The sequence below is a fragment of the Kryptolebias marmoratus genome, linkage group LG7, assembly GCF_001649575.2.
Source record: "Kryptolebias marmoratus isolate JLee-2015 linkage group LG7, ASM164957v2, whole genome shotgun sequence".
In the NCBI taxonomy this organism is placed as follows: domain Eukaryota; kingdom Metazoa; phylum Chordata; class Actinopteri; order Cyprinodontiformes; family Rivulidae; genus Kryptolebias; species Kryptolebias marmoratus.
In genome coordinates, this window is record NC_051436.1 from 15,006,656 (window position 1) to 15,023,496 (window position 16,841).

General features: G+C 44.6%; 1 protein-coding gene across 1 annotated transcript in view; it reads right to left on the reverse strand.

Annotated features, from left to right (window-relative positions):
• Positions 1-5,996: 5,996 nt before the first annotated feature.
• zanl (zonadhesin, like) overlaps positions 5,997-16,841 on the reverse strand; it is a 33,420-nt gene continuing 22,575 nt past the window's right edge. Inside the window, exons 33-52 of the mRNA XM_017427053.2 lie at positions 16,576-16,784; positions 15,651-15,795; positions 15,346-15,443; positions 14,898-15,044; positions 14,640-14,804; positions 14,416-14,543; positions 13,622-13,893; positions 13,338-13,546; positions 13,090-13,234; positions 12,750-12,997; positions 12,541-12,670; positions 12,260-12,461; positions 10,521-10,682; positions 9,643-9,773; positions 8,532-8,734; positions 8,309-8,444; positions 7,687-7,842; positions 6,612-6,705; positions 6,343-6,389; positions 5,997-6,183 (exon numbers count right to left, since the gene is read on the reverse strand). Coding sequence (XP_017282542.1) covers positions 6,131-6,183; positions 6,343-6,389; positions 6,612-6,705; positions 7,687-7,842; positions 8,309-8,444; positions 8,532-8,734; positions 9,643-9,773; positions 10,521-10,682; positions 12,260-12,461; positions 12,541-12,670; positions 12,750-12,997; positions 13,090-13,234; positions 13,338-13,546; positions 13,622-13,893; positions 14,416-14,543; positions 14,640-14,804; positions 14,898-15,044; positions 15,346-15,443; positions 15,651-15,795; positions 16,576-16,784 — 3,080 coding nt within the window. The 3' untranslated portion in view covers positions 5,997-6,130. The remainder of the gene's footprint in view (positions 6,184-6,342; positions 6,390-6,611; positions 6,706-7,686; positions 7,843-8,308; positions 8,445-8,531; positions 8,735-9,642; positions 9,774-10,520; positions 10,683-12,259; positions 12,462-12,540; positions 12,671-12,749; positions 12,998-13,089; positions 13,235-13,337; positions 13,547-13,621; positions 13,894-14,415; positions 14,544-14,639; positions 14,805-14,897; positions 15,045-15,345; positions 15,444-15,650; positions 15,796-16,575; positions 16,785-16,841) is intronic.

Consider the following 16,841-nt stretch of genomic DNA (forward strand, 5'->3'; position numbering starts at 1 on the left):
CATGAAACAGTGAAGAACCAGAACATGTTCATGGTTCTGATAATTGGACAAACAGACAGGTGTTGGACTGACACAAACAGACTGCACCCTACCTCTCAGTTCTTTATGTCAAAATACTGACTTGGAGAGACTAACGAGATAAAAGAGACTAACAAGAAAACCTGTGAAAAACACTGACAATGTTCTGTTTGTGTCAGGTTCTGAGAGTTCTGCTGTGTTTTGTGCCTGCTGCTTCATGTTTCTCCCGACAGGTGGCGGTGGTAGACTGGTGGTGCCTACAACAGGTGTGTTGCATCAGGAGCTCGTTTAGGGGGTGCTTAAGAGAGGCAGCTGCCAGCACTTCGGTGTCAGAGTGTACACTAGTATGGTACGAGTGTTACCTCCTGGCTCAAGCTCTCGTTCTGTGTATCTGGCTCATGCTAACCTTGCCTTGTTCCCTAGTGGATTCTATTCATGCTGTTTTTGTCTCATTCCAGGAAAGAACCTTACTGAATATCAAGTCTATGTCTCAAGCCAGTGCAACCAAAGGATCTAGTGCTATCGCATGCCGAAGTGTTCTGTTGGCAGTTTTCTCTGACAGCTTCCTCCTAGACCGAAACCTGCTCACCCAATCTCCGCACCAACTTACCACCAGCACGCCACCTGCCTCGGAATCCGTCCATAAGGAAAGCACTATAACTCTCAGACCTGAGTGGAGGAAATTCTTCCCCCCCAGCAAGTAAGCAACAAGTCCAACAGGCTGGTAAAGTACCTCAGCACAATTCCAGCATTAATCATTCTTACCTCTGTCCAGTGGATGAACCTGCTCCTGGGTACCTGGTTCCTGTCTTCAAGTGCCGTTCATGAAAATAAAACTTTTAAACTTTACCTTTGACTTCTGAGTGTGTTCTGCATGTGGGCTAAATCTCTGGCTTTAAACATGACAGAACACTCTGACCAAACAAGTCCAGCGGACGCACTCAGTCGTAAAGTAGCCGATCAACAATTAGAGATTCAAGCTCATGACTCTGTTTTGAGATCTCTACAGGATCAATTAAGGGAGAACACACAACAGCTGCAGATGGTTACACATTTTCTGCAGAGCGGTTCTCCTGCTGGTGCATCGGCTAATCCCATTCCAGCTTCTGTCAGGCAAACTGCTTTCCTTCCACGAGAGGTCGCTACTGCACATCCGGAGAAGTTTTCTGGTGAGACCAATTCATGTGGTGGATTTTTGTTACAATGTTCCATTGTTTTTAACCGCCATCCACACTCCTTTTCTGATGATAATATGAAGATCTCATATATGTTGAGTTTATTTACTGGAAAAGCTTTAAGATGGGCTGAGGCTCGCTTTACGGATGTCAGCGATTATGGCTGTACTTTCAAAGAGTTTTTTAAGGAGTTTAAACAAGTTTTTTCACCAGAAGAGGACCAAGCGAGTAGTTCGCAGAAGTTACTAACTTTGAAACAAGGAGACAGACCTATTTCAGAGTTTGCCATCGAGTTCAGGACACTTGCAGCTTCTTCTGGATGGGACAACAAGGCATTAAGATCAGTCTTTCGTCAGGCTTTAGACGAGACTTTAAAAGATCATTTAGCTCCTTTTGACGAACCAGAAACACTTGATGAACTTATATCTTTAGCTACTAAGATGGATAACAGGCTGAGAGAGAGAAAGAGGGCTTCAGTGAGTGCTAAGGATCAGCTAAAAATACCTGTGCCAAGTCCATTTATACCAATTAAAGCATCCAACAGTACTAAGTGGACGGAGCCCGAACCCATGCAGTTAGGTAGAACCCAACTAAGTCAAGAGGAGAGAAACAGACGTAGAGATCAAAAAGAGTGCTTTTATTGTGCATCCCCAGATCATTTCGTCTCCAGGTGTCCGGTTCGGCCAAAAGAAAGGGTCCACCGGAAGTGATGGGGAGACCGGTGGACCAACCTGTGGAAACGAAATCCCCTCATTGTACTATGTCAGCCACACTCATGTTCCAGAATCAACAGTTCAAATTGGCCACTCTCATTGATTCCGGTTGTGATCACAATCTTATTGATCAGGATTTTGTCAGGCAACATCAGATACCTACAGAACCACTGAACTCACCTGTTCCTGTTACTTCACTCGACGGAGGAGAATTGTCTACCATTACTCACCGTACTAAACAGATGGAGTTGGTTTTGTCAGGTAATCACCGAGAGTGGATTTCATTTTATATCTTCCCCATACAACAATCGGAGGTCGTGTTAGGATTTGACTGGCTGAAACATCACAATCCTCATATAAACTGGTCTGATTTGACCATAAATTCGTGGTCCACTAATTGTTTGTCTTCCTGCTTACAGTCAGCCGTTGCTTCGGGACCATCTGTGACCGGACTGCAGGAGTCGGATGTTATTGATCTATCCGGGGTCCCGGAGGACTATCATGATCTCAAGATGGTGTTCAGTAAAAGCAAAGCTCTGTCGTTACCGGCTCATCGGCCCTATGACTGCGCCATAGACTTATTAGCTGGAGCGCCTCTTCCGTCAAGCCGACTGTTTAACATTTCACGTTCTGAAAGACAGGCCATGGAGACATATATTAATGACTCGTTGGCTGCTGGAATTATCCGTCCCTCCACTTCACCGGTAGGGGCGGGATTCTTTTTTGTGGGCAAGAAGGATGGCTCCCTTCGCCCTTGCATTGATTATCGGGGATTAAATCAAATTACTGTTAAGAATAAATATCCCTTGCCTTTGATCAACTCAGCATTCGAACCCGTACAAGACGCCAAGATTTTCACTAAATTGGATCTGCGTAATGCTTATCACTTGGTCCGAGTCCGTCATGGTGACGAGTGGAAAACGGCATTCAAGACTCCACTCGGACACTTCGAGTATTTAGTGATGCCTTTTGGATTGTGTAATGCTCCAGCTGTTTTCCAAGCGCTGGTGAATGATGTGCTGCGTGATTTTTTGAATATTTTCGTTTTCGTTTACCTGGATGACATCCTCATTTATTCAAAAGACGCAGTTGAGCATCGCAAGCACGTTCGTCTGGTGTTACAGCGCCTGCTAGAAAACAGACTGTTTGTAAAGGCTGAGAAATGTGACTTCCATCGATCGTCAGTCGCGTTTCTTGGATTTATTCTCGAGGGTGGGCAGGTTCGGTCGGATCCTGCCAAGATTGATGCTGTCCTTAACTGGCCTACTCCCGAGAACCGCAAACAGCTTCAGCGATTCCTGGGTTTTGCAAACTTCTACCGTCGTTTTGTCAGGAACTATAGTCAAGTGGCAGCACCTTTAACAGCGCTCACATCGACTAAGACTTCTTTTACTTGGTCTACTGCAGCGGAAGCTGCTTTTCAGGATTTAAAGGGGAGGTTTTCTAAGGCTCCTATACTGGTCCATCCTGATGCGGCGAAACAGTTCGTGTTAGAGGTGGATGCTTCGGACTCTGGGGTTGGTGCGGTGCTGTCTCAAAGATCAGAAGAGGACAATAAATTGCACCCGTGTGCTTTTTTTTCCCGCAAACTGTCTAGTGCTGAACGGAACTATGATGTGGGGGATAAGGAGTTACTGGCTATTAAGTTAGCATTGGAGGAGTGGCGTCATTGGCTGGAGGGGGCGGAGAATCCTATAGTGGTCTGGACCGATCACAAGAATTTGGCTTACATCTCTTCGGCCAAGCGCCTGAACTCTCGCCAATCCCGATGGTCTCTGTTCTTTTCACGTTTTAACCTTCTCATTACGTTTCGTCCAGGATCCAAGAACATTAAGCCAGACGCCCTTTCTCGTCAGTTTGCTTCCGGTGAGGAGACCTCTAGTCCCACCCCTATACTCCCTCCCTCATGTTTTGTGGGGGCCGTGTCGTGGGAGATTGAGAAGGTGGTGAACAGGGCTCTGCAGAGTGAACCTGACCCGGGGAACGGGCCCACTAACAGAACTTTTGTACCGACTTCTGTGAGATCTCAGGTTATTCACTGGTTCCATGCATCCAAGTTCTCAGCACATCCAGGATCGAGTCGCACTGTGGCTCTCATCTCCAGAAGATTTTGGTGGCCGGCGCTGCACAAGGATGTCAGGGATTATGTGCAGGCCTGTTCCACTTGTGCGCGGAACAAGTCTTCTCACCGACCTCCAGCTGGATTGCTGCAACCACTCCCTATTCCAAAACGTCCGTGGTCGCACGTGGCATTGGATTTTGTCACGGGACTACCGCCTTCACGAGGTATGACAGCCATTTTAACCATTATTGATCGTTTTTCAAAGGCATGCCATCTGGTCCCGCTGAGGAAGTTGCCGTCGGCGTACCAGACCGCTCAGCTGCTCGTCAAACATGTGTTTCGGCTCCATGGGATCCCTCAGGATGTGCTTTCGGATCGGGGTCCTCAATTCACCGCACGGGTTTGGAAACAGTTTTGTGCTACCTTGAATGCATCATGTTCACTTTCCTCTGGGTTTCATCCTCAGTCTAATGGACAAACGGAGCGCATGAACCAGGAGATGGAATCTATGCTAAGGTGCTTCACGTCCTCCAATCCATCAGATTGGTCCAAGTTTCTGCCGTGGGTGGAGTACGCCCACAACTCGCATGTCTCCGCTGCTACTGGGTTGTCGCCGTTCGAGATCTCGCTGGGTTATCAACCACCATTGTTTCCTGCGGACGAAGAGGAGGTGGGGGTCACCTCAGTTCAACATCATATTCGTCGCTGCAGAAAGATTTGGGGTCACACGGTGACAGCATTGGATAGGACAGCAAAACTTAATCGGACTTACGCTGATCGTAAGCGGATTCCTGCTCCCACCTATCAGCCAGGTCAAAAGGTGTGGTTATCTGCCCGGGACATCCCTTTCAGATCCATGTCCAAGAAACTATCTCCTCGATTCATTGGTCCGTATGAGGTCCTTTCTGTAATTGGTCCCTCTGCAGTTCGCCTACGATTACCTTCTTCTCTACGCATCCATCCCACGTTTCATGTTTCGCAAATTAAACCGGTCCAGACCAGTCCACTATGCCCTCCAGCCGAGCCTCCTCCTCCCGGCCAGGATAGGGAGGGGCACCCTGTCTATGCTGTCCGACGGATCGTGGACGCCCGTCGGCGAGGTCGAGGATGGCAGTACCTTGTCGACTGGGAGGGTTACGGTCCAGAAGACAGACTTTGGGTTCCTCGTTCCTTTTTTTGTGATCCTTCTATGATCAAGGAGTTTTGGGCTGCATCGCAGTCCTCGTCCCGGCCGCCAGGTGGCAGCCGTTGAGGGGGAGGTAATGTCAGGTTCTGAGAGTTCTGCTGTGTTTTGTGCCTGCTGCTTCATGTTTCTCCCGACAGGTGGCGGTGGTAGACTGGTGGTGCCTACAACAGGTGTGTTGCATCAGGAGCTCGTTTAGGGGGTGCTTAAGAGAGGCAGCTGCCAGCACTTCGGTGTCAGAGTGTACACTAGTATGGTACGAGTGTTACCTCCTGGCTCAAGCTCTCGTTCTGTGTATCTGGCTCATGCTAACCTTGCCTTGTTCCCTAGTGGATTCTATTCATGCTGTTTTTGTCTCATTCCAGGAAAGAACCTTACTGAATATCAAGTCTATGTCTCAAGCCAGTGCAACCAAAGGATCTAGTGCTATCGCATGCCGAAGTGTTCTGTTGGCAGTTTTCTCTGACAGCTTCCTCCTAGACCGAAACCTGCTCACCCAATCTCCGCACCAACTTACCACCAGCACGCCACCTGCCTCGGAATCCGTCCATAAGGAAAGCACTATAACTCTCAGACCTGAGTGGAGGAAATTCTTCCCCCCCAGCAAGTAAGCAACAAGTCCAACAGGCTGGTAAAGTACCTCAGCACAATTCCAGCATTAATCATTCTTACCTCTGTCCAGTGGATGAACCTGCTCCTGGGTACCTGGTTCCTGTCTTCAAGTGCCGTTCATGAAAATAAAACTTTTAAACTTTACCTTTGACTTCTGAGTGTGTTCTGCATGTGGGCTAAATCTCTGGCTTTAAACATGACAGTTTGTGCTTCAACAAAGACACGCTCACAGATTTTCAGATTTTTCATGCATTTTATTCATAAAGTACAAACACTGCAATTCTGCTGAGAAAACATGAGCATCTTTAAAAGTATAAGTTAAGAAACCGTTTCATGTAGACATGCGAGGAAGAAGAGCATGTTGTTGTCACATCGAGGTTTGTTTTTGGATTTCGTCATTTTTGTTTCCAGATGAAAAACCTGAAGGAGAAAAACGTGAGAGAAAATCAGAACTCAGCTCTGATCATTCCAAAAAGTGTTCAGCAGCTCCATCAAACTAATTCAAATTATCGTTATTAATCTGGTTCGGTTTGTCAGTAATAATCTGAGTTTTCTTGTTTAAAGATGAGTTTTACTTACTTGTCGATGTCATGCTCAAACTGCTGTCGTCGTCATACTTGTGTTTCCTGTAGAGAGGACAAACTGGCCTGAGACACATTTCTATCTTTAACTGAGATTAGAAATTCATCTGATCAACTTGTTTGAGATGACTTTTGATTTTTAACGTCAGGACCTTAACAGAACTGTTGGGCCCTTCCACCACAGGTTCTAGGTGTTTGTGGTGGACCTGAGAAAATCCCACCAACAGTCCACTCAAGTGGTCTGAACTAAATCTGTTTGGGACTTACCTGTTTTTGCGTCTGCAGACACACACGATGGTCGTTACAATGACAATGACAGTGACTGAGACCAAGACCGCAATCAGAATGATCCACTTGGTTTCTGTAAGAAGACATTTGTAATAATTAAAAACACAACCTTTAAACACTAGACCAGTTTGTTTGTGTTCACCAAAATTACAACAAGAGTAAAATCTAAATAATAAATGGCTAGTATTTTAATGAATCACCCGCAGCCTTTCATGCCAGAGTTTTAAATGAAGACATGATGAATGTCTTAGGAAGAGAAATGATGGACTTGTAGCTGTTTTGATCAAACCTTGAAAGTAATGTTATGCACAGTCTCATACAATATGCTGGTGAAGATTCTCAGTCATCCAAGACATGGTAAATCCAAAAAAGGGTTAAAAATAAAAACAACTGGACTTCTATTCTGTACCTGAAGACGTTTCGCTTCACACCCGAGGAGCTTTCTCAGTTGTGAAAGCGAACAGATAAAGCTCCTTGGATGTGAAGCGAAACGTCTTCAGCTCCAGAAAGGATGTCCAGTTGTTTTTATTTTTAACCCTTTTTTGGATTTAATCTCATACAATATTGTGAAATTAGAAGCTAGAAGTAAGTGCTGGGAGTGATCCTCAGTCACTACCACATCAAAGTTAAGCTCAGTATTTATAAAACTGAATTACTCTTAACTCCAAACGTTAATCAGTTGCAAAGGTTCATCCAGTGATTACTTTCTGAGAGTTTCATTAAAATCTGCCCAGTGGTCACGAGATATTTAGCTAACAGACAGAGAGAGAACTGACTCGAGTAGTTAATGGCAAAGTTTTAAAAACAAATATTTATTTTCGCTAAGGTTGCTTAGCTGTGGCGGCCAACTTGAATTGGGTTGACTCCAATAGTAAATTTGATGTAGATTTCATTAAAACCCATTCAGTGATTAAATCAGATTTTTTACTAACAAACCAACAAACACACATACAGAGACGTGGGCCTAAACAATATCGTCCTTTTGCTTTTGGCGGCAAGTGATAAAGAGTGAGATTTTTTTGTGTTTGCCATGAGAAAATAAAGTGGTCCATACCCAGCCCTTCATCTGGTGTGATCTCTCCTTCTGGTGTTTTCTCCACTTCACAGTTTGGACCTTCGAAGCCCTCTGCACACTTACAAGTGTAGGTGTGGTTGGTTCCCACAGTGCAGGTTCCTCCGTTCAGACAGGGTGAGCTCAGGCAGGGGCTCGCTGCAACACACACCAACACACAGGTCACATGACGCATCCATTTAGAAGAATGGTAAATGGCCTGCACTTGTATAGAACTTTATCTAGTCCAAGGACCCCAAAGCACTTCACACTATATTTCACACTATATTCAGTCATTCACTCATTCATCCATCCATTCACACACTGATGGTGGTGAGCTACATTGTAGCCACAGCTGCCCTGGGGCGGGCTGACAGAAGTGAGGCGGCCATCACACCGGCACCACCAAGCCCTCTGACCACCACCAGTAGGCAAGGCAGGTGAAGAGTCTTGCCCAAGGACACAACGGCTGAGATGAACAGAGCGGAGGTTCAAACCAGCCCTGCGGTTACAGGACGAACCCTCCTCGTCCTGTAACCTCCTGAGCCACTGCTGCCCAATAGAAAAAAACTTGTCTCCATGAGATACAGTCATTTGGATGAGTGTGAATATTATGGTCTGACACCTTTGTAGCAGTCCCGTTTGAGATCATAGATGGTGCAGATGTATCCTTCCTGGCAGGTCTTAGGCTGGCACACAGAGCCAGTACTGGTACACTCACAGGACTGGGAGCAGTCTTCAGTTACAAACTTGTCACCGAGCTGCAGAAAAGAGGAAGGAAGTGAGTTCACTCAGACAAACAGACAGACAGACAGACAGACAAAGGATCAGAGGGGATGGCAGCTCACAGGGTAGTATCGGTTCAGGAAGGTGCAGCCACAGTTGGCGTAAGAGACACACGTCCCCTCACTCATGACGAACCCCGGACCGCACTGGCACCCCTCCACACAGGACGTGGTCTCACACTCAGAGGGGGCGGCCATGTCGGCGCAGGATGCTGGACACGCTGACATACAGGTAGAATATCTGCTGTTGGCGTTACAGCGGAGGGCTGAAAGACAAAGAGCGGGAGTTCAATACGTGATACAGAAAACAGCTGCTCTAAAACTGGAAATCTTGTACAACCCTGATTCTAAAAAAAAAGTTGGGATGTTTTGTAAAATGTAAAAAAAACATCAAGAAAACAGAATGCAATGATTTGAAAATTTCATAAACCCATAAACACACAATGGAGCATAGTAAACACATCAAATGTTGAAACAAAGAAACTGTACCTTTTTTAATTTATTTTTTAAAAAATTTTTTTTAAATAAGGTAATTTAAATAATAAAAAAAATTTGATGGCAGCAGCACATCTCAAAAAAGTTGGGCCAGGGGCATCAGCAGGCTGTAAACGTAAGTGGTATGAAGAAAGAAACAGCTGGAGGAGCATTTTACAGTTAATTAGATTAATCAGCATCAGGTCAGTGTAATGGGAAAGTTTTTTATAAGTTAACACCTGTTGTTGATAAGTCATGACTGTGTTATGTCTGAATTCCCAGTTCCACGAGTTCTCACAGAATGAACCTGTTTACAGGATTGATGTTTACTTTTCTCCTCGTGGGAACCAGACTGATTTGACTTGACGAGAAAAGGACATTTCCTCTAAACCCTCCAGCAGCTGCTCTCCTCAGTTCTAGATGTTTACAGACTGATGGTGAAAGAAGAGAGGAGGCTTGACAGAGGGAAAGAAGAACCTGGAGAGAGGCATTTCTGCCATCAAATTCAAAATTACCTGATTTTTACTTAAAAATGGCACAATTTCCTAAACATTTGATATGTTTATTATGTTCCATTGTGAATTAAAAAATCATTGTATTCTGGTTTTATTTTCATTTACGCTACGTCCCCAACTTTTTTGGAATTGGGGTTGTAGTTTTCAGGTCGAGGCCCAGGTTTCCTCCCATCTTTGTATCTTACCACAGTCCAGCTGCTGCCTCCAGGATCCCAGCTGGACTCCGGCCTCCTGACAGGCTGCAGCATACGCTTCATAGCTGCCACAGCGCAGCTCTGCACTGCCTTGTTGAGCACACAGGTCGAACACACAGTCGCTGAAAGGACAGAGACAAGCAGCATATTTACAGAAACAGTATTTTATGTAAATAAATCTAAAAAAAAAATAAACCAAATTATTACCCTCTTTGCAATATCAAGATTATGGACAAAATGTTGACTTTTTCTGTAAATAATATTCTGACTTTTTTGTAAAAACTGACTTTTTTTTCTATAAAGAAAACTTTTGCTTTTGTAAATAAAAATCCAACCTCATTTCTGTAAACAAAATTTTGAGGTTTTTTTGTAGATATATTTTTTTTTTTTCTGTAAACTTTCTGCAAATAATATTTATACCTCTTTCTATATTTTGGCATTTTTTCTCAGTAAAAGTTATTCTTTTAACATTTTTCAGTGAAAAATATTTATTCTTTTGGACTTTGTTTTGACAATACAATTTGAATTTTTCTGTAAATAAATTTCAGACCTTTTATCTGTTAATAATAATCTGTTTTCTGTAACAATAATCCATCTACTTCTTTAAATAAAATTTAGACTTTTTCTCTAAGTAATAATCTATTTGTATTTTGTAAATATTTCGACTTTTTTCTGTCCGTCAAATTTAGCTTTTTTTCAGGAAATAAAAGTCATGCATTTTTCTCTAAATGATTCTTTGACTTTTTTTCTGTAAACAAAATTTCAACTTTATTCTGTAACTATTTGCCTGTTTTCTCAACAGTTTGACTTTAATCCCAACATTACAACTTTAATGTCGAAACAGTGAAAATAAAAAAAAGAGTACTAACTCCTGGAAGGTTTTAGGTGGTAAAGAGGCGTGGCAGGCAGCAAACGGTCCCGCTGGGTCAGACAGAGCTCCACACTTTGTCACACTGTTGTAGTCACTGAGCTGAGACGGAGTGCAGTCAGACGTCTCAAATCCAGAATCTGGATCAGTCTCCACCTCCCGTCTACAAACAGACAGAAAGGACAAACAGCTGAGTCTGAGCTGAGGGGGAAACAGTAAAGGGGGTAATGGGAGACGGAAGGAAATTCACCTGCTGAATAGAAAGTGTTTTAGATGCTGAATAATAAAACTCTCTCAGTAGTTTAAGGTTACAGTTTGCTCATTTTGTTAGAAATGTGTAGCTTTAACTTCATGATTGTGATTGGCTATCAGATGTAAGACCTGTCTTTTATTAAGTGATCTCATATTTGTGTAGACTCAGACATCCAGGGGTTGAGTTAGGCCCCCCGTCACACTGGATGATGACCCGCTACAATGTAAAGAATCAGCCAAAACATGGGTGGTCTTTATAGGGTCTTAGTGGGGTCTTCAGGGGCATAGTGAGCTGTGTGATCGGTCCGTGATGGGTTTGAGCCTGAACAAAACGTCCATAAGGAGGTCGTGGTGGTTTATCATCATAGTGCCTTTGTACCTGGGTGGAGCACGGTGGCAGTGTAATCATGACATGAGCGCTGTGCACACTGCCTTCTCTGTCAGGAAGGGGGGAGACGAAGGCGAACCCAGACGAGACATCTCAAAATGAAAAGTAATTTATTAAACTAAAGACTAACAAAAACAAAGCGCTGGCGTGGCAGCAAAAGGTAACTAAATTCAAAATCCAAACAAGGCGAGGCAAGGCAAGGCAAAGCAAAAACAAATGTGGCATGGTGCAAGGTAACGAGAGGAATGACCGAGTGAAGAGTAATGAACAGAGACCGGTTTTAAAAGACTGAAGGTGGGGTGATTATTGGGTGCAGCTGTTGACTAGACGAGCAGCAGGTGAGGTGGGCGTGGCAGTCATGAATGGGAAAACACAGAGGAGGTGAATAGTGACAAGACATGAACACAGAAACTTAAAAGACAACCAAAGCAAAACAAACAGAACAATCAAACAAAACACCGAAACTATGACATTCTCTTTGTTGTTGAGGATTTGAAGTAGAACTGACCACTTTGGCCTCATGACTAGGCTAAGACAGTGACTGTGACAAGGTCATGGAAACAACCTAGCATAAATATAACACTTGTGGTGATGGAAATGCACTAGCACAGCAAGATCTTCTACTGTGTAGCTGCTTTCTGATGTGGGTCAAAGAAGACAGGGTGGAACTTGGGGTGTGATGAGGCAGCAGGAGAGCATCTCAGGGATGCAGAAAATTGCAGGAAAACCCTTTCTGATGACTACTAAGAACATAACAGCATCATGGTTGCTTCACACTGGAGAAGGATTTCTAAATTCACCGTGATCCAGCCATGTTCTTATCGGTCATGTAGATGTGAAAACTGTAGCGGGGTCATCCCACTGTTATGGCTAGCATAACAGAATAACACAAAATATGCTAAACCTGTATCCAGTACAAGCCTCTAGTCCTGGAGAACTGCTGTACCAGACAGGCACTTTCTGCTGACAGTGTGTAACATGTAAATGCCTCAGTTAACACAACCTTCCAGTTTTTCCAAATGTTTGTTAGTTTTATTTTGAATCTATCTAAAACTAGAAACCCGGAGTACTTGACAGTGGTGACCCGTGTGGGGTCCTACCTGTGGACGTGGACTATAACAGGAAGGTCAGACATCTTTAGTCCATCAGCCTGTCGGTCGCTGACCCTCCAGCTTTCTCCAAACTCGTTCAGGTTCCGGACCACCGTCCCATCGGGCTTCATGTACTCATTTCTGGTGATGCCATCGTAGTTCCCACACAGTCCTCGGACAGAGTGCCTGTAGGTGCTAGGGAGTATGATCTCTGATTGGAGGAGAAAGGAATGATCAGATTCACACATAAAATGACTAACGAGTCAGTCGGGTACTTCAAGAGATTTTACCTCCTCGGCTGTTTCCATCGAAGCGTACAGTGAGTCCAAAGTCTGTGGTGAGCTGGACCTGCTTTGAGTTCATAGTGATAGTTAAACCACTGACCGGAGTGAGAGGAGGTGTGACTCGCTCCCCATTCACCTGCAGGAGATAAAATAAATTGACTTTTATCTCATGAAACACAACCATGAAGAATACTAAAGGCAGACACACCACTGACCAGAACAACTCTCCTCTGCAGGAAGCGAACGTTGACATCGTAGACGTCAACGTACATCTGATCCAGGAATGAAACTTTCCTGTTGCCGCCTCTTCTAATGTTCTTCCCCCTCACCACCAGGGGCACCTGATTGTTCTGCAGATTGTGGCCCTGAGTCAGGACGTAGGTGTACGGGCCCTGGAAGTGATGTGTGAAGCCATCAAATGTTCGATAGTGAGGGTCCCCAGAGATGCTGCACCTGTCGAACTCTAGAGAGGACAATGATGGAGACAGAAGGGTGAAAACCAGCTCCTTTCCTCTGACAGTTCCAGTTGTAATCACATACAAGTGTTAGACTCACTGGTGGGTTGGCAGTACAGGTCTCCGTACTTGTCCAGAGCACAAACTGAGTTTGAATTACAGCTGTGGTCCTTACATGTGATATTGCCACCAAGGTTACAGGAACATGACTCAGCACATTTATCTGTCAGCCACGAGTCTCCCACCTACACACACAAACACACAGTGGATTTATACCCTCCTCAGTGTCACTTATAGCAGAAATCCTCTTAGAGTCTTCCATCATCCAGCCGCAGCAGTTGAACTCACATCATGGTATTCTCCATCTGAGCCCAGGCAGCCACACTGGTCCAGAGGAACACATTTGCCGTCACTTAGAACAAAGCCAGCGTTGCACTCACAGCCTTCCACGCAGGTGGTTGGAGGGAGGTGGCAGAATATGGGGAAGAGGTCGGAGCACGTGGGGGGGCAGGGGGCGGTGCAGTCAGAGTAGTGGCTGTTAGGAGGGCACGGCAGGGCTGTGGGGAAGAAAGAGAATGAGGTCTAACACCGGTACATTTCCTGTTGGAGCTGCGAGTGTGAGTGAAACTTACGACAGAAGGTGTTGTTCCTCCAGCTGATGGTGACTCCAGCACTCTGGCAGGCCTGAGCGTAGGCCTCCACGTTGTCACACAGGGTCGACTGCATGCCATTGTACTCACACATGTCATAGATGCAGTTACCCAGGAAGGCTGCGGGGGGAACCAGAGAGTGGCAGGGCCTGAAGCGGTCAGAAAGGATGACGTCGGAACACTGATCCTCGTACAGCTTCTCCTCCTCTGGAGTGCAGTTAGGGTGGACATCTGGACGAGTGTCTGGCTGACAGCTACAGAGAAGAATGATGGAACAGGATTCAGTTTTCTCCCATTAAGTCTCAACCATTTACTTATTTTTTAAAATGTAGGGGAATAAAAAGAGATCATAAGTAATCTTTTTGGATAAAAAAATATTAATGACAGCTTTTTTTATTTATATATGCTGCACAGAAACAAACAACTATTTTATTTGATGTAATGATATGATATCATGACATCATATATGCTCAGTTTAGCTTAACTTTTGCTAATTTTAGCTTTTAGCTACTGTTTCACAGGATTTAGTTTTAAGGTTTTGTTTTGCTAACTTAACTTTTACTAATTTTAATTTTTGTATTGCTAAGTTTAGGTTTGTTCTGATTGTTTGAGCTTTTTTAACAGTTCAGTTTCAGCTTCTTCAGCAAATTTCAAGCTAGGTCATTTAGTGCTAAACAATAACACTGCATTTGTACAGACAATGGTACTTCTTCTAGCTGGCTACACATTGGTCAGATATCACAGTTCAGTGAGGGCACATGCCGTCAGTCACTAACCCAGGATCACTGTCTCCTTCTGATTTCCAGCTGTTGCCCAGTTCAATGACATCCTTGGCAGGTTTCTTGTTGGGCATCAAGTTGTCATCAGAGTTATCATGGTTGTAGTTTCCACACATGCCACACACCTGGAGAAGACGGGTGGGACAAGGATGGTTAAAAACTTTGAACAATAACAACTGAAGTTTACCAGCTGCGAAACTAAGAAACAGGGGTATTTGTACCTTGTTAAAGTACTCTCCAGGAATAGTGATTTCCAGGTGATGGACTCCGTCAAACTTCACCTGCAGGCCAAAGTTTGTGTCCAGCAGGCTGTAAGATCCACTGGTTATCACTTTGGCTCCAACCAAGTCAATGGAAAGAGGGGTTCGCACCCGGCGCCCATTTAACTACGAGTCAGAAGACATGTCAGTCACTTGCTGTGTTCCTTTCTTAAATAGAAGACGTAATGTGATCAGAAAGTCTGAGACAAAGCAGTATACCAGAACTCTGCGGCCCTTCTGCAGCTCAACCACAGTATCATGGGGTAAGTAGACTTTGACTGAGCGGACGTAGGAGGCCTCTGGTTGACCACGCTCCTCGTTTTTAGCCACTACTTTAAAGGAAGTCACCTGAGTGACATTACACACCTGCAAATTCAGAAACAAAAGAAAACAACATTTTCAGAGTATGATTTTAGGATTTCCAAAAGATAAGCTTTAGCTTTAGTACCATTTGTGATTTTTAATTTGCAGTGAAATAATAACCAAGGAATAAATAAGAACGTCAAAATTTACTGCTTTTCTCAAAATGTCTTCATTCAGTATGGCAGCTGAGCTGAACCTACTGTATCTGTAAATTTTCTAGTTTGGGTCTTGTTGACATATGTGAGTAAAGATTCAAGAATTCACTTCATAGAGCGTTGGAATTCAAATCTGAGCGATCTCTTACCTCCACTAGGGTGTAGGTGCAGGTCCCCATGAACGTGTGCATCTCGCCATCAAAAGTGTAGTAGTGTGGGTCTCCTGCTACATGACACACTCCCTTACCTGAGGGGAGCGGAGACAGGAGGTGAGGGGGGATACAAGAAGAGGTGATGGTGGAAGTGACAGGAGATGAAGACAACAGGAGGTGATTGGTGAGGGGGGACACAACAAGAAATGATGGGAAAACAACAGGAAGTGTTCGCACAGCTGGAGCTGATGTAAGTTTGTGTTTAAGCTGCACTGACGCTGTCTGTTTGTGGCTCAGGTTACCTGTAGAGTGACAGCCCAGGACCCCCTCCACCACCTTGCACTCCTGTGCGGGGCTGCACTGCCACGGCTCACAGGTCATGTTGTGGTTTCCATGACATTTGCAACGCTCGGAGCAGTCCATCTCTGTGAACCAAGAGTCTCCAACCTGCACAGGTACAAGAACAAGTTTTTCTTGGGTCTTCCTATGAACCTGCGTGGGGTAGCTCTGAGGGAATGTGATAATGATATTTCAATTGACATTTTAGGTCTGTGCATTGCTTCCCACAGCTATGTGTCGGTTAAGAAGGAAGTGGCAGCTGCTCTAAAACTGCTGAAAGACAAAGTCACTTAGAAAAGTGGAACTATTTCTGATCTTAAGAGCACGGCTAACTAGCGTGCAAGCTAATATGGTAAAGCTCTCTGTAGCGGTAGTCACTTTGACCAAAAAATGTGAAGACTTAGAGGCACGCTCTAGGCCAGAAATGTCCAATCCTGGTCCTCGAGGGCTGCTATCCTACATGTTTTAGATGTTTCCCTACTCTTCAGCTGGTCTTTAATTTCTGCAGAAACCTGTTAGTCACTCATTCATTCAAATTAAATGTGTCAAAGCAGAGAAACGCCTAAAATATTTACGATAGTTGCCCTCAAAGACCAGGATTGGACACCACTGCTCTCGGTGGAATAAAATTTGATTCATTGGGCTCAGAAGGTCCACAGCATACAGAGTTTATGGCCAAATTTCTTATTAATTTGTTGGGGCCTGAAGAGAAACCTGGCCTTGACAGAGCTAAGAACCAAAGCAAAGCAAAAAACATGTCATTGTTGTTGATGCAAAATGTTAAAAATTCAACAATAAAATAAGTTTTTAATAAAAGAACAACTTATTCTTCTTGCTTACTGCTGCAAATTCAGGAAAATTCAAACTGTGGCTTTCGTTAACACCTACCGGACGATATTTTCCATCTTCATCGGTGCACCCACACTCTCTGGGGGAGACACATTTGTCTCCACTGAGGACCAGACCAGGGTTACACACACAGCCCTCCACACAAGGTTGGTCACAGGAGCCCCCAGAGCCTGTGGGGTCCTGACAGCTGGGCTGGGGGCAAGCAGGGCCACATGGGTCATAATGACTGCCAGAGGGGCACTTCAGTGCTGGAGAGGGGAGAGAAAAGGAAAATATGTCAATAATCAATGAAAACTGAAGAAGCG